We start from the raw sequence: 22,271 nt of genomic DNA, 5'->3' as shown, positions 1-22,271 counted from the left end.
AAAATACACATTTGCAAATGTTGTAGTGTTGTAAATTGCGCGTCTCCAAATGGCCACTTTTGGAAAGGCCTAAAACTACCCTTAGGAAAAGTGTAAAATACATGTTTACCTTTTCAGATTGTGGTACAATTTGACAAAGTACCAAGCAAGGCTTCAATCTATGGTGTCACCTGTTTTCCAGCTAAGATACCCATGGTACTCTCAATTGCTGGCATTATATTGCAAAAAAACCTTGCAATGGAAAAAAACCTTCCATTTCTGTGTGTTCCAACTCAGATGACTTCATGTTAGTAACACCTGTTGTGACCATTTCAGTTTGGGACAAAACTTCAGAGTCTTTACTTTTCAAAAGAGACCCAAACAGTCCATATTCTCCAAATAGTTCTAGAACGGTATTCAATTCTAAGAGGTTTTTAAAATTCCTCTTATGTAGACGTGTGAACATGAATGTATCACTTTTCTTTTCTGAAATACAGGCATTTGTTTAAAAAGAAAGGTTTGAAACTAACCAAACAAAAGTCAACCATAAGATTCAAATACTGGAACAATAGAAATTTATTGGCAAGCCCGTAAATAAAATTGCCAGAAATGATAAAAACAGCAGACACAAAATACATTTTTACAATCCCTATTGTTTTTATTTTATGATAAAAGTATTCACATTTTCGCATTTGTTTGTCTAATAGCATAGTTGTTTCAGTTCTTCTTAGACACCGTCTGAAATAAATATTCAAATTCTTTTACAAAAGGGGTTGCTTATGTAAATAGTAACTGATCTACAAATTGGGAATCCACAGAGCCTGAAACTTAGATTTGATGTTCATTTTCTTGTTGTTTTTTTTTTACGTGTAAATATTTAAAATGACCAAGGCACTTATGCTTATTTAGCACAATTTTCAGTACAAACCCAAACCATGTTTACCGCACGCTGACTGCGGCAAGAACAAATAAATACAAAAAAGTATGAAAGTGCAAATGTTTCAAGAAGACAGAATAAAACAAATTTAACCAGCACATATTACATATCATTGACGAGTTAATCTTTCTACAAATGAAGTACGACTATAAAACTCAATCTATTTTTATCAGTTGATTATATCCAAATACGCCGACGCGAGAGCCCTTTGAAAATGATTTTCATTATGTTACAATACATTCGAGAGTCGCTGCTGAAAAACCCGGAAAGGAAACTTTTTTCAGCAGAAATAAATCTCCAAAGTCTCTTAAAACCTTAACTTCAAGCTAATTGTATCAGTAGTACAGAGATTTAAATATATAGAGGGAGAACAATAATAAGTATTACAAATGTAAAAATGACTTATTTACCCATTTGCCAACCTTTCTTACAAAGTGTCCATTATTTACGTTTTCTTGTAAATAATCACACGGACTTTACAATTGCCATCCCAACTTTCCATGGTATCCCAACTATTCCAATATTTTTGAGTATGAAACTGCTGAAATGATCAAATTTCTGGAGTTCCAATTGGAGTGTTAACAGTCAAATATGAATTATAAAGCCTGGAAAATCGTGTACCCCTCACACATTAAGGAAGCTTTTTGACACAAATGTAACAAAGCAAGCACATATTATTGCTATTAAATAGAAATCTGTACTTGAGGTACTTACTTCAAAGTTGCAATTTCATATACATTTCCTCCCCCAAAAATTATCCTCAATTCTGAGCTTGTACATTAGTTAACTTTGGGAAAAGGACAGCGCAGTGACGCTAGATAAAAATAAAAAAAATCAATCCCAAGGAAGAAGTCGTGCCACGGATGAAAGCGTCTTGTAACCCCAGCGGAAGGTTGGAAACCTCTTTGTTGTAGATGATGGACAGCTTTTTTGCTATTACTGCAACATGTCCTAGAATCAAAACGAAAAAAAAATTCAGATGAAAAATAATTGGTATATGCATCAAGATGGTACTGCTCATAATAATAATAATGAAAAATATGAATATAATAATGAATGTAAACATAATCATTCATTGTCTGAAAACATTAAGAGAAAAATAGACAGCTGTCAATTACAAAATGCTCAATTTCTAAGGAATCCTATCTTATTTATTTCCATCCATGCATTATCTGCACTGCTTATCCTCAGTAGGGTCGCGGGGTGCCGGAGCCCATCCCCGGATCACAGTGGGCAGGGGACACCCTGAACTGGTTGTCAGCCAGTCGCAAGGCACACAGAGACTCATTCACACCTAGGGACCAATTAACCTGACATGCATGTTTTTGGAATGTGGGAGGAAACCGGAGTGCCCGGAGGAAACCCACGCTAGCACGGCGAGAACATGCAAACTTCGCACAGGAAGGTTCGATCCCATGATCTCAGAACTCTGCCGTGGACATGCTAACCACTCTGCTGCCCTGTTATGTATTTGTCCGAGCAAATTGTTAACAGACACAAAGCAACTTCAGCAGACCTCATCTGAATCATCGTGAAAGTCAATCTTTCCGTTGGCGCTGTGGCTGCTGTCCAGTTGGTCGTCAAGCTGCTCTTCTGGGGCTTCCGCATTTTCGTTGGCGTGTTGCTGCAGCACAGAGTACCTGTGGACCAAAAACCTGCCGGGAACAAAAGCCAAGCCTGACTCGTATAACAAGAACAATTGGGATCAATTGTTCGGCAGCGGAAAAAGCACTCTAACCTGCCACCGCAGACGTATTTCTTGATGAAGAGAACTCCGGCGGCCACACTCAGTAGCATGATTATTATAGCGATTACAATGGCTACAGATTTTGAAGCATGGCCGTCTTGCTGTTTGTTAAAAAAAGGTTTAGTAAAATATAAATAAAAGAGGTAAAAATAAAAGAAAGAAAAGAATGAATATAATAAATCAAGAATAAAAAGAGTCACGAATAAAAGCTGGGGAAAAATGTTAAAATAAAAGCTTTTACTAACCTTGGTCGAGCCCAGCAGATCACTCACACACCTCTCGCTTAAGTCAATTTCTTTCCGTTTAGGAATGGTACCTCCTTCACATTTATCACCTGGGATTTTTCTGTAGCTGTGAAAAGATATAATGTTTGGTAAAAAAAAAATCCTCAACAAAGCATATGATTTAAAACATTTCATAATTAACAGATAAGTTTATCCTGTTTTTAATATTGGAAAACTGCAAAGGATCTTACTTAGGTGGCCAGTTCTTTCTTTTGACTATTATTACGCACTGTTGTTAGTTGTTTCGACTATTACATCTTGGTTGCTATTGGCCAATAATATTGCTTTTCTTAGATTTTCACATTGCTTAGGGCTGATCTGATATTTGTAACCCTGAAGATTTGATAAGAAGCGGGGGCACAGGGGATAGCCTCAGAGCGGGGAAGGAGTTCCTTATCTGAAGTCTTCTCTCCCTCCTTGCAAGTTCAAAATCCAATGATGTCTTCTATTCTTATTTCGAGTGTCTACTAAAGTTTCAACTTAACAATAGGCAACCAATGAAAAACCATCCACACAGGAAATACAAGCACCTATTAATAATCTATCTACCTTGGTGTTAATAATACTGAACTAATTTTTGAGTAATTGCAGTGCACAGTGTAAAGGTTAAATAACTAACTAAATAAATAAAGCTGTCAGAAATGGAACCTCACTAGGTTTATTTACCCTTGGGTCCGCAGTTGTTCCTCATGGCCGTGCAGACAAAACTCCAGAACTTTGCCCATTAGGTCTGGCTGTTCCACACACACCGAACTATTCTCTTTTCGATAAAATCCAAAATCACTGCGTTGACAAGGAGAAAAAGCCAATATTACTCACAACGATTTGAAATGGTTAATGGTCTGTGAGTAACTAATTTGTTCAAAAGGTAGTTTTAATATCATTTGACTTGAGAGTTTGTGTCACACAGCCACACTACCAATTCAACTAACCTGGATCTATTAAACTAACACAAGTTGTCAAAGAGAAATAACTCAAAATAAGAAATTTATACAGTAATCTCTTGGTTTGTTGATGCTTTATTTAGAAGTTCCAAAAATATGAGTAATAGGTGAAATCCATGAAGTACAAACCATTATTTTATTTAAAAACATTTATGGATCCAAGCATTTGCTTACAACATTAAACTAAATTAAACTAAACTATACCAATAGTGATCTTTTTTTTCTTTTTTTACAAATAACTCCTCTGACACTTGTTAGCTAATCCCAATGTGGAAAACAGTATGGAGTTTTATTGTGGGGTAATTTACTGGAACTAAAAAAGGGGGGGGAATTCTACCAATGGCATGCGTAATTCTTTTTTTGCATGTACCTTCCTACACAAAAAAGTGTGTGAGGGAATTAACATTTTCCCGATTTAAGTACACACCTCTGATATTCGCAATTGGGCACTTTTTGTTTTCAAATATTTGTTTTCATTTTCAGGGTTAAATCTTTGGAGTAGTGTAGAAAACACTAATGCTCCTTGTGCAACTAATCCGTGTGTCTTCAGTCTTACCAAAGGTAGTCATCCAAAGAACATGGGCAAGGTGTCGGCTGCTTGCTGATTAAATAATCCCGTCCGTTATAGCAAAAGGAATCCTTGCAGAGACGCCGAAACGTTTCTTTGTAGCCCAAGATGCACCCGTTGTTGGGGTCGCTGACGTTGTCAGAGTGTGACAACCATTGAACGTAATCGGAATCCTCACCTGCAGACAAAGCCAACTTGACTTTAGTAAAGTAAAACTTGATTATATTGTGGCTTCTTTTTTCCCAAATAAAATTGTTCAAAAGTCTCACATCCACTTACAGTTTTTGGTGAGGAGATCCCGGAAGTCAATGGTTATGGAGATCCAGTTTTGGCTAAGGATGCCGGTTTTGTAGCCCCAGATGCTGACGTTCATTGAGCGGGCCCCTGGTTCCGATGCCAAGCCCGTGAAGAAAATGGGCTCATCAGTGAACGTGTACGTGTGCCAACACTGTCCTTCATCTGTGGAAAACCTGACAGCACACCAAAGGCAGACAAACTCAAACACCGTAAAAAAAAAGTCCATCTTTTGTCTGGAACTCAAATGCATACTTTGTCATAGCTGCAGCGTCATCCTAAATTATGACTCTTGGCAACTTATTAACATATCAAGGATGAAGGTGACAATCTATAATATTTTACCACTAAAAGTCACTGTAGGTTAGAATAGAGGTTAAGTGTGTGCATTCGAACAAGTCACCCTTAGGACTTTGTGTCAGCAAAGGTGAATTTCAGCTACAGGACATGTGAATCACCATGAGCAACAAAAAAGACTGCATTAGCTGGATTTACCCGGAGCAGCTTAATAGAGTCTAAATGGAGTTAGTTAGAGCTGGAGTCAGCAGCATTCAAATTGCCAACAAATAAGAAAATCTTTTTCTCTATTGTTTATGAATAAATGTGTTGTGTTTAAATTAGATCCCTTGTCATCCGTGATTATAATATATAAGGTAGGTTACTAATGTAGGCTGAATCATTAAAAGCATTATACTGAAAAACAAAACTGAAAAATTGTAGTTAACGTTCTTAAACTGATCCAGCCCGCCTCAGAACACAAAGGCGGGACCCGGCCCCAGAGCCAAGCTTTGACATCATTGATTTACTGACTTGATCTTGTCGACGGGTTCATCAGGAGTGTGTTCCACCGCCACGAGCAGCCCACCAGAGTCCAGAATGGCATAATGATGCGGGCCATCCAAAGCCTTCATCCAAGAGTAGCCTCCATCGTCGGACACAAACACATCAGGGGTTAGCGATGACATGGCTACGCCGACACTCCCTGTTGAGATACATGTGGGATAATCAATTTTTTATTTGAGGTTTCAGATCATAAAAACTCCTTTGAAAAGATAATTACCATGAGCTAAAATTAATCCTACAGCATTTGGCTCACTCAGAGGCAGCATGGGTACGTTGAGCTTCATAGCACTGCTGTATGACGCATGGAGGTGAAGATTGCACTGTGCAAGTCGAGACAATGGAGCAGTTAATACAAGCGCCATCGTAGCCCTGAACTGAACCACAGCCATTAGATTTCATTATCTATTGTATTGTGATATTAAATGACAGTATTGTGTGTTAGCATTGAGGTAGCTGACTATTTCCTGAAAAAAATGTCATGTTTTGTGAATTACACAATTGTCATTGTTTTAGAATAGAAAAAAATAGAATTGTCTTTATTGTCATTAATATCAACGTTGTGAAACATTGTATGCAACAAGATTAGACATGGCACTTCAGGGTAAAATATATGATAAAGACTTTGAAGACAGAAAAGATAAAAGACTACAGGCAAAAAAAATAATACCGAAAAATTCGGACAAGAAGCCCGACTTTTTTCCCAAGCTTTCAACTGCGGCTTATGCAATGATGCGACTAATTCATGCAATTTTTTTCTGATGGACGCCAGGGGCCCTTAAGAAGTAAAGGTAGGAGTGAGACAGGTGGATGGTATGATACAAGGAAGGCCCAAGTTTGATGTAACGTCGCGCTTTGTGCATGAATAAAACTAGCATGAACAGACCCTCATGGAAAGGTGTCAATCAAACAGGTAGGGCTAACTACCATATTGGAAATAATTTTACAAGTCTGTTGATTTGTAAACAGAAATAATGTGGTGTAACTAACAGATTACAAGATGCAACGTCCAACGAAGCAGAAGTGTGTAAGGCGGATGGATTCCGATTCATCTGTTGGCATTTTCATGTGTTTTGGAGTAAATAATTTAAACGGTAGGGTTCTATGGATTGTCCTTGATGTAACAAAGCCATTTTCACGGACATTCAAAGATGTTGAAGAAGGCTAAGGGGTGTAACGGTGACTTACGCCGGCTTGATTGTTTTATCTCGTTTCAGACTTATCGTGATGTTTATCTGATGAGTATATTGTGAAATAGTCATCATAGCTTGAATCCAAGCTGATATGTGGCATGACATATTTCAGTGACTCGTGACATCTGACAGACACGTATTTGTTAATCAAATGTCCGGCGGACCACCTGCAGGCAGTCGGAACGTTAAGGGGGTTAAGGTACCGTATATCATTAAAACTCTTTCCGTGTACCCAATTTCTTCGTAAATACCTCATGTTTAAACGTAGGCACTTGCGGCTTAGTATGTTTTTTTTCTTTAAAAATGCACTGGGTGTGGCTTATAATCAGGTGCACCCTATAGTCTGAATTTTACGGTAATACAACATACTGCTTAGAAAAAACTAGCTTCTGATAACAATGCAATGAAAAAGACCATGCGACTTACGAAATACGGTCGATATGAACATTTTTTTGGGGATGTCGAAAAATATCTGGACATTGCTTTAAGTTAGATTTTGTATTGTGTGCACCTTTTTCCAAGTAGAGGAAAGTACTGTAGTGCTTCTTTCCGCCGTGTGGGGCTGTGAGGGGTCACCAAGCATCCACCCTGAAGAAGAAATCCGCCTTCTACTTCCTAGTTCGTGTGTAAACATTCTATACTGTATCTCCAGCGCACTAACAACTTTGACATTTTTATTGTTTAATGTCCCATGCATCTATTCAATATGGTTGGTGTAAAGTGTAAAGAAAAGCCGAAGTATTTCTTTTGAAATTAAAGTGGAATAAGTAAGATTGATGCGGTTGAGAAAATGGAAGAATAGGAAGTCGCCTAACTCTTGAAGCTCATCTTCAAAAAGTAAGTTAAACCTCACTTCATTTATCTTTATAGAGCATATTATTTTATGAAATGTTTATTTTTTAGTACAAAACAGTACAGTTTACTTATACAAGCCTTAAACATTCCTACATAAACCTTAAAAATACAAAAAATAGCACTGGAGCAACTTACGAACAAATTCAACTTACAAACAATCTCATTTGTAAGTAGAGCAGCGTCTGTATTGTTCTTTTTCACAGTTTGGTGCAATAGTTAAGCAAAAGTTGAAACACAAAAAAGAACAAATGGGAGAGGAAAAAGACACATTGAAGCAAGAGGGAGTGTCAGAGCGTGAGAACCTTGCAACAAAGGGGATGTTAAATAGCCCAAAATGTTTCTCAAGGGTTAAAGAAAATTTTTATGAAGTCCTTTTATGAAGAAGGTATTTCTAAACAAGGTATCTGTTCTTGCAGTTATTCTGATTAAGAATTCCCTTCCCCATACTAACCGACCCATTACTTATTGTTAATTGAGGGAGAAGGACGAAGCTAGATGTTGCACAGAGCCATAGGAGCGGCACCTAAACATGCTGCATTTGCCGAGATATTGAAATTCTTGTTGATACTTTAAACTGGCCTTTTTGCATGATTTTAGTTATTACTTGTGTTTATTGTCGATGTTGCCTGTGTATTGTCTGTCAATGCTCTTTCAACATCCATTGCTGCCTGGTCATCCCGAGAGGGGGATGCCCTCATGTGGCATCCTTTCTCAGGGTTTCCTAATTTTTTCGCATGCTTATGTGTTTCTTTTAGTTTTCAGATCGGAGGATGTTATATTGGTGGTCTGTACAGTCCTTTGAGACTGTTTGTGATTAAGGACTATACAAATAAATGTGACTTGTCTTGTTGTTGTTGTTTTTTATTAATATATTACTAAATTCAACTAGCACAAATTTGAGATGTGTTGAACAAATATCGTCACTTATGAATTCTCTGCTCACCATTTCCTGGTTTATTGAGATACACTTCACATTGGCAGGCTGACGCAAAAAAGTCCACTCCCCTCCCATGTCTCGGGTCACCACAGTCCTCACAGACTTATCTAAAACAACATAGTAACATTTGTTTTACATCTGGGATTATGGCTGAGCTTGAGTAACACATTTTGGCGCTGCACCCTGGCACCGCACGTACTTTGGCACCAACGTGTGTACTTCTGTGCTGCACGTTGGCGCCAAAGTGCACACTTGATTTGAGGGACCGGGCCAGAAGTCAACTCGAAGCTGTACTTTGGCGCCATGCATACTTTGCTGGTGCTTAGGCACCAAAGTGCGTGCTTCAACTGAAGTACATGCAACACCAAGTGCAGCGGCAAAGTGCAGCTATAGGTTCACTTCAAGCCAGACCCCCTCAAGTTAAGTGTGCACTTCAACGCCGAAGTGCTGCACCCAAGTGCGATATTGACACTGAGTAAGCACCATACCATTTCCCTAGCATTTACCTTAAACTGCTAGTTATTTTGCAGCCACTGTTAATACAGACCATTGCTTTAAATCTCCAAGCTACCTTCGCCAAGGACGCTGGTGATGAAAACTCCTCGCAGGGAGGTGATATTGGTGAAGTCGGTTTGGCCTCCCGTAGCGATGTAAAGGTGGCGCTCCAGAGACTTGGAGAAGACGAAGCCCCGGTCATCTGACACGTAAATCGTGCCGATGCTGTCGTCTGAGGAAACATGTGAAGATTACGTCTCCGATTCGTATAAAATTGGAAGCGTTGGCTACTGGACTGACCTTCTGGCTCGTCAACGTGCATGAAGACCATTTCATCGCTTGCGCCCAAGATGGAGTAGAACTGGTTTGGGCCAATGGCTGGCAACTGGGCCATGTTCCAAGAGTTGCCCTGGTCCACTGACACATGAATCATTCTCTCAGTCGCCTGCAAACAAACACCAGTGGTAAACAATTGAAGATACACCAATGTACTAGTTTCGAACTAGTATTTTATCTGCTGCTATTTTTGGGATATAAACACGTAGCAAACCAGGGAAAGGTTTTAGTATTTATCTTTGTTTTGGGGTTTCCTGTCTTTTTAGAACTCTGAGTTAATGAGGATCACACTGCTACATCTACTTTTCACCTCTGCAGGTTTTCTGACTACTTGAGTCAGCTAGGCGTCAAAAATACGCGAGTCGAAAGTTTATACTGAAGAACATAAATACACTCACACAAGCACAAACAATATGATAAATGGTCTTGTATCAGATACACTGAGCTCTTTGGGGAAAAACATTTAGTGTTAGGGTTAACAACTTAGGTAATTTGACTACAACATTAAATCTGACTGGGATCTCGTTGTCTATTACTAGTGTTTATTTCATCAAAGAAAACCTTTTTTTACAAAACCTTTAAAAAAATTATTTAAATTAAGCTGCATCTTTGGAGACTAATAAAGATGAGACAAATATCTGACATTTTAGTTGATGTGTCATGATTACCGATTTAAGGCACCTGTGACTGCCCAATTGGCGCCAACAGCCCTGAGAGCTGATTGGCTATTAGACTATTTTTAAACCCCCGGCTTTCAAGAGATCCCTGTCAGATTGTTGCGTACCGATGCTCCCAGCTCGGCAAGCTCTCACATTCAGACACTTTTCCTGTCCTGTTTTTCTCTGCCTGATATCCGTTGCCAACCTGTTTACAGACCTGACTTTGCCCTGTTCTGCCTTCCCGATTTCCGACCTGTTTTTCCCCGCTACCTGCCTGACACCTGTTGACGACCTTGTTTCCGAACTCCATACATCCCTTGCTCTCCCGTCCCGGCTAACGACTAGTATTCCTGCAATCTACGACCATCCTCGCTCGACACGGAAGTGCCACTTCTGCGTCTCCAGCCACCTGCTACCCTTGTCCGTCAACCATTGGATCGTGGAAGCAAGCCCTACTCTCCATCTTTATTAATAAAAACTGAGTAAACGAGCGCTATTGGGTCCTGTGTCTGTTTCTGGTCTGTGACATGATGAATAAAAACTAAAATGTTAAAATAAAGACTACCATGTCAGTCTTATGTTCGACTGAAACCTACGGTAACCAAATAAAACCATGATGATGATTTAACTGATAAGCGCAACTGCAGTTTAAAAAGAGCTGATAAACTAACGCAAATATGGACCCACCTGGCCTGTCATCACAGAAGCAAACAGAAAGCGACCAAAAAGACCAAAGGAATAGATCTTAGTTGCAATGGTCTTGTTTGTTTTCCCAAAATCAGTCGTTCTCCTGAGCTCCAGCTCTCCACGGGCATCTGAATGAGCCAAGAGAAATTAATCTCGAAAACTACTGATAAGTCACATCTCTAATTGCAATGAGGCGTTTATGAAACTTACGACAGGATCCATTGCGATTGGTTGAAAAAAAGATTGTATTCTTCGTCCCCCTGGAATCAAAGTTGAAATGATCATTTAATTAAAGCGGATGAATCAAAGTAGGTTATAAGAAAAACAGTGGCCTGGAAAAAGCATGTTTTTTAAAAATATGCAGAACTTTTGCAACATGCAATAAATAAAACTCCTCGTAAAATCTGTTTTTTACGGTTGCTGTGATGTACAATCACTCACAGCATAAAAATACATGCTTGAATGTAAGATGTGCAACAATCAATGCTGCTAGGGCAACAGGCAAGCATACAAGAAGTTGCCTCCGGAACAAAAAAACAGTTCTGCTTGCCAAGCAGCTTTTACTGCCAAGGTGGAGCAACAGGAAAAAGACCCAGGAGAATTGATATGAACTTGTTTGTCTGATGGTGGCAAAAGTGAGTCATTGAGTTTTGTTAAATTGGGCATGAACTGCATCTGAAATATCAAGATGTTCAAAATTGCACCTAAACCACAACCTTCAAATAAACTAAAATCTAGAGGTAATGTTATGCAGGAGTTGTGTTGTATCCTGGTGGGTTGCGTGCCTTCTTCGCACAGCGTAAAAATAAACAAAATGAATCAGAAAGTAAGCATAAACATAATACAGTGTACTGTAAATGAATGACAAAATAGTTTCTCTGTCAATGGCCAACTTCTTTGACCATGATTGGCATGTGCGTATACACAATTACAAACCCCTTTTAGAGACGTCACTTGAGTTTTTTACAAGAAAGCTTGTCCTATTCTAATACCAGTTCTGCATTTCATGTCCAGTAAGGATCGGCGATATGATGATATGAGATCGCGATCAACTTTAACGTGATCACAAAAAATAAAGGATACATTAACTAGATCGTATGGCTATTTTGATGGATCCACCTGGCTCACAGACAGATATTTATTTATTTTTTTCAGAAAAAAAAAGGTTTGTTAAATGATTTTGTGCATAAGCTAATCGCCACCCATAACCCGCTAATCGAAATGCCATTCTCAGTTATGTTGCCTATTTGGAGAGAGTACGATTGCATCAAATATCCTGCGGAGTATAGCAGGAAGAAAGCATTCTACGAGTGACTATCAAGAGTGCAAGATATTCAGCTGCAACTCTGTGTTTGGACCCACCAAGGTTACTGGAACATAACTAGCTTTGTTGAAGCTTTAGCAATTGTAAAAAATGCATCTCAGTTCAGCGTGACTGCTAGCAATGGTGACAAACTACATGTGTAGAGTCTTGCAGTTTTGTGTGTCTAAGCCAAAAGGGGAAGTCCTTCAAGGAGTTCGCTTAAAAAAAAAAAATGTTAAGACCAATCTACGATCACATTGTACTAACATTGTACTGACGACATTGATTCCTGCATTCTCTGCGAATGCGTACGAGACGAATTCTCTTCAACACTAACGCCAATATGAAGTTTATTTCACCTTCAACCAAACTCCAAAGGCATAGGCAAAATTATGCTCCACTAGGAGTCATATTAAAGATAGGTAATGCTCATTTTTGATAAGTAACAGTATAACAATAATATTTCAAAGAATTTGAAGACTAATGAAACTTGTGTTGAAATCAGATAAAACGCACACATTACTTGCATTTGTCTGTTTTAAACATATTGCATGGCTATCACACATTTCATTTTAAAAAAGGTGGTGTGTATGGATCTTTTAGCCAAATAAATCCCAGACACCTGATGTAGTTGATCTTTTGTGTTTAAAAGTTCATTGTAACGGATATCTGAATAGCAAAAATTAAAATAGTTGTATACCAATTCAATAAGAGTTTTCGGTGAAGTCTCCTTAATAAATAAAAAAATCAACATCTTCAACATATTAAAAATATATATTAGGTTTTGGGGTTTTTTGTGAAATAGACTCTTTTGTGCACGTATGTGTGAGATGTTTGTTGCAAGCCAAAAGTTGAACTATTCACATTGATAAAAAAAATTGCATGAGGTGCAATCTTTAAGTTGAATACTTTTCACAGAGCATAGTTTATTTCAAAAATCAGAATACGTCTTTTGCCCAGCCTTAATGCCCACTTAAACAATGAGTACTGTTTACAAGTGGCCGGTCGCTCACCATTTCACCATGCAGACCATGTTATGGAACATTTTCCAATTTTGGCCGAAATCGGTTGAAAGCCAGAGCTCTTTCTAAACACACAAAAAAAAGAAAACATGGTGAATAGTTGCGCAGTGTGGCCATTTGGCTCAGCTGCGTTGAACCTGAACAGAGTTTGCCAATGTTAATAAATGTACACCGTGTCAACAACACTCGGCTGATTATTTACAAGTGGAAGTTATTGCCGCAGTAAAAAAAGCTCAAGAGGAAAAATGTAGGTCAGATGTCCTGGATTAGGTTGAAAATAGGACACCTATATTATTTGCACTATTAGTCTTAATTTGATCAAGTATCCATTGTACCCAGTAAACTGAGTAAACCTTATCTACTTACTTTATTGCTGAGGCCCAGGAGCACGTCGGAATTCTCAGGATTGTACATGATGACCGAAATTGGGTTGAAGGGCAGATCCAAATGGTTGAAACCCTTTGCAAAGTCGCCAGAGGCAAAAATCCGAGAGTTGTGACCACCGGACACCTCCCCAGTCAAGATTACCTACCAAGGCGCAAGACAAAACCCAGATTGATAAACCTAAATAAATATTTCTAGCATTAGAATTACGTGCCCGGTTAGCTCACTTTGCCAGAATTTTCAGGGCCAATATCAATGCCTAAATCGGATTCAATGAAGGTGTTGTTGATGAGGTTGGTGACATCCTCAAAGGTCTTGCCATAGTCCTCACTAGAAGAAATCAAGTCAGCTTCAGACAAAAAAAAAAAAAAAAAAAAAATGGTAGTGCCCGACTTCAGATGGGCTACCTTCGGTAGAGTTTTGACTGTCCTAATTTGACCATGAAGAAGGGAATCTGAAACGTGGTCAAAGCCAAGATGACCTGCCACAAAAAGGAAATGGATTAGGGAAGTTTAATTTTATTCATTACCTAGAACTCATTTTTAGGAAACCTAAAAACAAGCAAAGTAATCTTCCATATCAGATACTTAAGCTACCTTTTACTGTATTGATAATAATGATAGCAACTATTATAGTAATTATGATAATGATAAATATAACCCAATTATTTTGATATTATAATAAAATCATAAATAATAATAATTTAATAGTTAGATATCAGGAAAAAAACTAAAAAATATAAAATGAAAAACATTAAAATGTGCAAAATTACCAGCTATCGCTATTCTCGATTTACCCAAAACAAGTAAAATGAAGACAATAAGAAAAAATACTAAATACATTGAAATTTTCTGTTACTACCATTTTGATTTTAACAGAAAAAAATGGAAAATATAGTTAAGAAGGCAAAAGAAAGCCTAATTTGAGCAAAATAACTTCCCTTTTTCCATGTTATGTTTTAGCAGTGTGCAAATGACTCTGACCGTTATTTTATGGAGTGACATCATAACAGTGGCGGACCGTGAATTTTACCCTTGGGCCTTCACTCCTGTCTGAATCAGTGATGTGTCGTTCGCGACGCACTTTTCTCAGGGATTCTGCTCTAAATTTATTGAGATTAAAATGCAAGTAAATGTGTGAAGCAAAATACTAAACTAAAAAAGCTGCCGACCAAAATCGCAAAACATTGGATGCAACAAATCTGACCCGAGTCATGGCTGTGAGAAGACTGAACCCTAACCAAAAGACCACCAGTTATATGGATGAAATACGTAAAGGATTGATATTTGATCTCATTATTACACTATTCTTATTCAAGGTACCAAAGACTAATGTTATAGAAAGAAAACGGAAATGTGTCCTGAAAAAAATATATAAAAGCAAAAAAAAAAAAAGTATGAGCAATAAAACTCCGTGGTATATATGATGATTAATCAGACTTCAAAGAACAATGAATACATTTCATGTTGGTACTGTGTTCATAGTTTACGATGTCAATAAATTAGTTTAATCTTTAATGCACATATTCAACAATGTTTGTCACTTACAATGCTTAGGTTGATCCGTGTAAAAAGCTGAGAAAAACGTTAAACAACATTTTATAAATGTTTTAACTCAAAATTTTAGGTGGGCATTATACATGAATAAATAAATACAATTTGAAGATATAGGATTTATTCTCATGAAAGGTATGACAGTTAGTTATAGTAATTATAATTGTGAAACTTGGGAATTAATCATGCTTTGAAAGAGGTTTTCCGAGGAAGCACGTCAATTTCAACCAAAACACTGAATAAGACTATAAGTAACAAAAACACAGTTTTAAAAACAAAGAGTTTTTCAAGATGACAAGAAACTTACCCCTGTGCCATCCCCAACCCAGGCAAGTGACACTGATCCACTCAGATCAAAGAATGTATGCTAAAAAAGAAAGCGACAAACAGGCATATTTTCAGAATCCTCCACAATGAAAAACTGAACAGAAGCAAAACACAAATCCTCCTTTCAATAAACTACCCAGATTGTCATGGATTTCTTAAATATTGTAACCAGTTCTGGGTTACAGTATGTACATACTTGGGTTAAGTTGAAGTTTGAAGTTAAATATTACTCACAAAACATTGTTAGTCTTTTTTGTTGGCATTTTTCTAAAGCCAGTGTGATAACTAAACGTGTTCATTTTGCAATAGAAGTAGTAGGTAATTGTCCATATGACTGCTTTTAAAATGTTTAATTAAGAGCCACAACTGTTGGATTGGATGTCTTCAGAGATGGGGGAAAAATAAACACAAACTAATAACCAGCACACAGCCAATCACAAGATTTCCTTGTGCTCTTTCCTCTCCAGTTTGACAGTTTGGGCAGAGGTCAGGCAACATGTGGGCTTGTTATAAAAATAAATCACAGATGAGGATTGTTATTTACTTAGTAGGCTACAAGATATCATTTGAAAACTTAAAAAAACAATGATTTATAGAAATACAATAACATATTGGTATGGAAAGTTGACTTGATTTGTGTATTTTCTTGAAAAAATAGCATTTTGTAACAGATGGTTTCAGATAAATTGTTCTTCCAGGACTGTCTGTCTAACTGGTAGCCCTCAATCAGTACAAAAGACATTGCGCTCAGTTTAGATAAAAATACGCAATGGAGATAGGTGAAACACAAACACCCAGCAGAGCACTATAGAGGTCAAACCGGTTGAGAGCAGGGAAGCAAGTAAAGCAAGTTACGCTTTCTCATTATTATAGGGCAGTGACGGTACTAAATAAAAGAGCGTTTGTACCACAAAAACAAATCTTTGGTACACTATTGCTGTCAATGCGAAATGAACAAGAAGATCAAATGGGGACATTTGGCCAACAATCAGAGGAGTTAAATGCCAAACAAACAAAAAAATTGATCCAAGGGCTGTGTATGAAAAAGGACATCTTCAGAAGTCTATTATTGTATTTTATTTTACTGTATTTTTAACTTAATCTTCTAGTAAAGCTAAGAAAAATTATCCTTAAAAAGAGCAAAATTATGTGCTATGCACCATACGAGATCATTTTAAGATTTATTTTACCAATATACAGAAAAAGTACGGGGCGGCAGTAGCTCAGGAGGTAGAGCGCTCGTCTTGGGATCAAGGGATCCCAGTTCGAATCCTGGGTCGTCCGTGTTACATGTCGAAGTGTCCTTGGGTAAGACACTGAACCCCTAATACCCCCAATAAGCAGGTTAGCGCCTTACATAGCTGCAAGACCGCTATTGGGAAATGTGGAGCACATTGTAAAGCGCTTTGGGAAGTCATTGACTTGAAAAGCGCTATATAGATGCAGATCATTTCATTTCATTACTTTATTTTTACTTATTTATAACATATTATTTATAACATATTTTATATATTACACAATTTTGCTGATTTGGGCTACTTGCCAAGACATAATTCGTTTTAAATATAGTTTTAAATATAGTTTTTTTTTCATTTTACTAAGGCACAGTTCATGTCTTGGGAACCTCCTGCGCGGGTTCAAATCCAGCTCCAGACTTCCTGTGCGGAGATTGTATGTTCTTGCGTGGGTTTCCTCCCGGCACTCGGGAGGAATTCCAAAAACATGCATTTCAGGTGAATTGGCCGGTCCAAATTGTCCCTAGGTGTGAATGAGCGAGTGAGTTGTCTGTCCCTGTGTGCCCTGCGATTGGCTGGCAAACAGTTCAGGGTGTCCCCTGCCCACTGCCCGATGATTGCTGGGATGGGCTCCAGCACCCCCGTGACCCTACTGAGGATAAGCGGTGTAGCAAATGAGATGAGACGAGATGTCAATTCAGATGTGTATAATTCATATTGTTGATAAAAAAATTCAATTAAAAATATATTGATTTGAATACGTAATAAGAAAATAATACAATAACTGGTGTAAAATACCCGAGAAAATTGTATTGATTTCACCCAACTTGAGGCTTTCCTATGGGGAGCTCATATGAATGTTCGCCATTTTGTTGCTACAAGTACCCCAAAAAAACAAAAACGTTGAGAAAAGCTGGGCAAAAAAGTGAGGAGAAAAACTGTGCGGTTTGGTCACTTTGAGTCTCCATAGTTTTTTTTCCTCCTAGTGCTTTATAGCAATTGATTTTGGGTGCACTAGACCAGGGGTCTCAAATGTTTTTGAAGCCGAAGCTCATTTTTTGTTACCGATTAACGCAAAGAGCTACCAGTGTGATATGCATTTGTAAAATCACATGTTAATATTATATTATTATTAGATGTTAAAAATAGACTCAGTTATCCGCTAAACATCATGCCAGTTAGAAATCAAATTTTCTAGAAAATAATAATCACCCATGATATATTTTCGGAACTAGTTCGCAGGCTATTCAGTTGGTCTTGGGGGGCTCCCTGGCGGGCACCATGTTTGAGACCCTTGCACTGCACTATACAGCTACATTTGGTGCTCAAATATTACACAGCGTCCCTTTAAAAAGAATCCAAAACAAAAATGATGCTCCAATGGCTAATAAAATCATAATTCATAGTTTCTTTGCATAGGTTAGGGGTACTTAGATGAGTTCAGCAGACATGATACATTATTTCACAAACTCCATCATGTTAAAATTTGAAGATACAGTCGAGTGAATGAAGTTGAAGTTTATTTATGCACATCACCAGAAAAACAGCCTCAACCAGTAATTCACAAACAGGGAACAAAATATTTGTACAAAAAAAACAGCCGAACAAAAGAATAGTATTATACATAAACATGTGCCTAAAGGGAGTAGGGTGAAGCTGAAGCTTTTAAGTGTTTATCTCTTACAATTGTTTTCCTTGCATAGAAGACATATTTAAAATCAAAAGAAGAAAAAATAATTTTACCCTATAAAGGTTCATTAAAAACAAGGAAGAGCCATTTAAAACTTATAATAGTATCACTAGTGACTCATATGGTAAAGCATACACAAAGATAATCTTCATATATTAATCTTTAGTATATTTGTCCAAAATCCTATAACTATTGGACATTTTTAAGGTCAAGTTATGGAATCCCCTGAGACAATAAAAGTCTGCTCGGCAGAGTAACAACCGTTGAATATTTGTTGGTAGTTGGCTCTTACTTGCTTTGTGTACTAATAATAGGGATTTAAGTATCACTATATCTTCAAATTTCAAAAGTTTTTTTTTGTTTTATTATTAGTATACTACGCAAGTATGCACCAACTCCCAACAGTTGTTTCTCTACAGAATAAACACTCATCAGGAGTATCCAGAACTTCAAGGTCCAATATCGTCGCACAAAATTAAAAAAAACATTGTGCCACCGAGAAAGGTATTAATCTATTCAACAATTTAGATTATGACTTTAAATTTTTCCCTAATTTACATAAATTTAAAAATAATTATGATACGTATTTTGGATATTACACACACACACACACACACACACACATATACATTTATATATACATATACATATATATAAACTTAAGTTTCTTTGAGTATTATATGTTACAGGAGTCACCTGTTATCTAGAGCAGTGTTTCTCAACCTTTTTTGAGCCGAGGCACACTTTTTTAGTTGAAAAAAATCTTAAGGCACACACTCTGTCGAAAATGTTAAGATATTAATTCATTTTATTCTATTTTTAAAGCTTAAATGATCATGTTGCCTAAATTGACAGTGTAACATTTTTATCATTGTTTCTGGTCACCGTGGATATTATTTTGGTTAATAATTTTACAGTAATTTGGGATTGTGCTATATTTATGAGTTTTACAAAATATACTAAAAAAATAATAATAATAGAATAAATATAATACTTAAAATGAGCAAAAAGATCTGCCAGTATGACTTTTTATTCTTCTACATTAACTTTTTCTGTTTGTTTTTTTAGATAAGAAATTATCAATACAAATAAGAACAAATAAAAGCAATATTTTTACACTGATTAACTGCATTATTTCTATTGGAGTACAATCTTAAACAGCTTCATCAAACAAAAGAGGTTATTAATAACATTTCCCTGTCTACCTCAGAAGTATTATATAAAGGGTAAAAGAATAGGAAACTGCTGCCGGGTAGATGAGTGTTAAAGGTTTTTGGCTGACCACTGGAATAAAAGGTAATATACTGAAAAATAGCACGCTTTTTTCATGGGAAGATAATATCCTGCGGCACACGAGACAAGGTCTCCCGGCCCACTAGTGTGCCCCAGCGCACTGGTTTAAAAACACGGATCTAGAGTATTATATAAATCCCGATTTGTATGTGTGTGTGTGTGTGTTCATATGTGGCCTATAAGATCTGAAATGGCTGAACCTATTTTTGTGAAAATTAACCCAGTAGTATTTTAGGCTTCTGGGAGTGTCTTTAGCTAGGTTTGTGTCAAGCAACCCCAAATAAATACCAACAAAATCTATAAACACCTCAGCTCTGGAGCTGCATGCGCTCATACTGCTAGTAAGCACTACCTAGTGGCTCTCTGGCGCTTTTGAAAAAAAAATAAAAATAAATAAATAAAAACACGGCCCCAACAAACTTGCTCAAATAGAATATCAGCGCCAGCAAAGCCAAGCCCAGCAACGCCTGGCCATTTTGCTTGTACTATTATTTATAAGTTTGAAATGTAATTTATTTGTTTTAATTTTTTTGCTTCTGGGGTAGACACTTAAAAGCTTCTGCTTCAGTCTACTCTCTCTAGGCACATGCTTATGTATTGTATGATTGTATTGTACCAGTTCTGTGGCCTTAGGGGTAGGGCGCCCGCCCCGAGACTGGGTGGTTGCTGGTTCAAGCCTCATACCTAAGACTTGCAACATTGGCGCTCGGCATTAGGGGAAGGGTTTGGTCACTTAATGACCCCCAATACATCAGTTAGGTTGAGCGAGGGGGCTGGGAATCCCCTCCTCGGTATCAATCTCCCAGAAAGAGTCAGAAATATGAATGTGTTCTTGACTCTAGCCACCTTCCACTAGGAGGATATGGCTCTGATATATATAATTGTATTGTCCAAATGTTTGGTGAAATTTGTTTATCGTTTCCATTTATTTGTTAATGATCGTTGTTGTTTGAATAACAAGCCACAAAAAAGGCATATTTTAGCTACCATCACTGTTCAGCACCTACATATTAATCACGTGGTATGGGAGCCAATTATAATGAGCCGCGCTGCTATTTCACACTTGGCTCTCGTAATCGGCACTTTCAGACTCTCTATTATTTTATTACGCACCTGCAATTCGGCAGCCATTTTAGGCCTAATTATCATACCTGCCGAGCCTTACCGTACGCATTGTAACAGGAGCTCGGCTGGTAACTTACACGGTGCGTGTTGTTGGCCAACTTGGCTTCAAATTCTATAGGAGCGGCACAGGAAGCGTCCGGCGAGGCGCTCCTCTTCCTCACGTCGTGACGCAAAGCGGCCACCGCGGTCCTCTCGATTCGGTTCGAACTCCGGAAAAAAATCCGCCGTTCGGACGCTTTGTCGAAATTCGGGAGGAAATCCGTACCGGCTGTTGTAGTTATGAGGGATAGCAGGAGGAAACACCGTAGCGAAAGTACCATCCATTTTGCTGCCATAGCTGCCCTCCAATAATAATGATAACAACTATATAAGAGTTTGAACAAAAAATAAAATGTGTGGTCTACCTAAAATCGTTGATAGGAGTGAAAGTCGCTGCGGGGTTGCCGGTAAGGATGGCATTAAATAACAGAAAAACGCACCTGCAACGATAATTTTTGTGAGAAGGACGACACCAAATCTAGATAACAAAGTTTAAAAATAAAATTAAAATAAATGACGGTCGGACCTTAACGTCAGGTGCTGCGCATGTTCCGCTCCTTATCAAGCGCGGAGCAAAGCACCGCCGCCGCTCACCGACAGCGATGACGTATTTGGCCCCACATCTCGCGTGACTCCACCCATTTTATCATTTTGATTGGTTTTGTCCAAGACTAGGGGGCGGTACTATCACGAATAGGTAACCAGAGAATGAGGTGTTCTGACGAAACACCCTACCCTGTGGAGACTTTCTACCGTAGGATAATCTGACAGCGAAGTTTTGTTTTCTTTCTTATCAAGTAAAAGTAGCTACACTCAAACTCAGACTTATTGTGATCAGAAAATTTACTCACGACATAACGGAGCATAGATACATTACGTGTCTGTGTGATTACCGTAGTCAAACAACACATTGCTAAAAACCTAGCACAGAAATACACGCCAGGGTTAAAAAAAAAACTACGTCAGAATACGGTATTTAGAAGCAGTTAAAAAGTCAAATAAAACTAAATGAAAACGAAAAGTGTACTCTCCGTAGGAAATTGCGCATGCGCACTAGCCACCTAAAGGACGTCTCCTCAAGGCTGAACAGAGGACATGTTTTAGTAATGGGAATCCCGGATCTGTTTAGAGGACTGGCTTTTTTGGCTTGGGTCACAAAAAAGAGCCGGCTCTTTAGGTTCTCAAATGGCTCTACAGATTTGTTGTTGGTTTAATAGATATATTACCAGTTTGAAGCCGATCAAAAAAAGCCACATAATAATAAAAAAAAGGGTTTACAAAAACCTGTGGATGCAGTGAAGCCTTCATATTTCTTTTGTAATCTTGAGATCTTGTAACCGAACACTTAGCCGAGACACTCCATATCTATTTTGTCTATTGGCTTCAAACCACTTAAATATTTCCTCAACCACTGTTGAGTACTGTCCAAGATGTCTTCCGTTTGTTCCAGGCTAGGTCTATTGCAAAAAAACCTCCCCAAAGACAAAAAATAGAACATGTTTGTCTGTGCTTACGTTTGCTCCGTTGATTTCCCCTCGTTTTGTT

The 22,271-nt window shown here is 37.9% G+C and overlaps 1 protein-coding gene across 4 annotated transcripts; it reads right to left on the bottom strand.

Annotated features, from left to right (window-relative positions):
• Positions 1 to 537: 537 nt before the first annotated feature.
• LOC148369113 (sortilin-like) lies at positions 538 to 21,342 on the bottom strand. Of its 4 annotated transcripts, XM_088331039.1 has the most exons (21): positions 21,253 to 21,323; positions 21,092 to 21,166; positions 20,765 to 21,024; positions 15,325 to 15,384; positions 13,872 to 13,945; positions 13,692 to 13,794; positions 13,447 to 13,608; positions 13,072 to 13,145; positions 10,966 to 11,015; positions 10,756 to 10,883; positions 9,374 to 9,518; positions 9,150 to 9,305; positions 8,585 to 8,685; positions 5,814 to 5,916; positions 5,564 to 5,735; positions 4,739 to 4,929; positions 4,448 to 4,637; positions 3,614 to 3,730; positions 2,655 to 3,014; positions 2,433 to 2,571; positions 538 to 1,867 (listed from the first exon to the last, which is right to left on the bottom strand). In XM_088331039.1, the coding sequence occupies exons 2-21, from the start codon at positions 21,144 to 21,146 to the stop codon at positions 1,853 to 1,855; spliced, it is 2,655 nt and encodes an 884-aa protein (XP_088187165.1). In that variant the 5' UTR covers positions 21,147 to 21,166; positions 21,253 to 21,323; the 3' UTR covers positions 538 to 1,852. The 4 variants fall into 4 exon arrangements, with proteins under 4 accessions (XP_088187165.1, XP_088187166.1, XP_088187167.1 ...); XM_088331040.1 differs by having other exon boundaries at positions 20,765 to 21,166; positions 21,253 to 21,342; XM_088331041.1 differs by lacking the exon at positions 21,092 to 21,166 and having other exon boundaries at positions 21,167 to 21,319.
• Positions 21,343 to 22,271: the final 929 nt, after the last annotated feature.

Source organism: Urocampus carinirostris, chromosome 3 (genome assembly GCF_059441175.1).
Source record: "Urocampus carinirostris isolate Australia breed hairy pipefish chromosome 3, RoL_Ucar_1.0, whole genome shotgun sequence".
NCBI lineage: Eukaryota > Metazoa > Chordata > Actinopteri > Syngnathiformes > Syngnathidae > Urocampus > Urocampus carinirostris.
The sequence above is the reverse complement of the archived record's forward strand: the minus strand, read 5'-3'. Positions and strand labels throughout refer to the sequence as shown.

Excerpts from the sequence above, each read along its gene's own strand:
- LOC148369113 (XM_088331039.1), bottom strand. The coding sequence starts at position 21,146 with ATGCCATCCTTACCGGCAACCCCGCAGCGACTTTCACTCCTATCAACG. Across the intron at positions 15,385-20,764 it reads TGGCCAACAACACGCACCGT|CATACATTCTTTGATCTGAG; the intron begins GTAAGTTACCAG and ends TTTCTTTTTTAG. Across the intron at positions 9,306-9,373 it reads GCACGTTGACGAGCCAGAAG|ACGACAGCATCGGCACGATT; the intron begins GTCAGTCCAGTA and ends ATGTTTCCTCAG.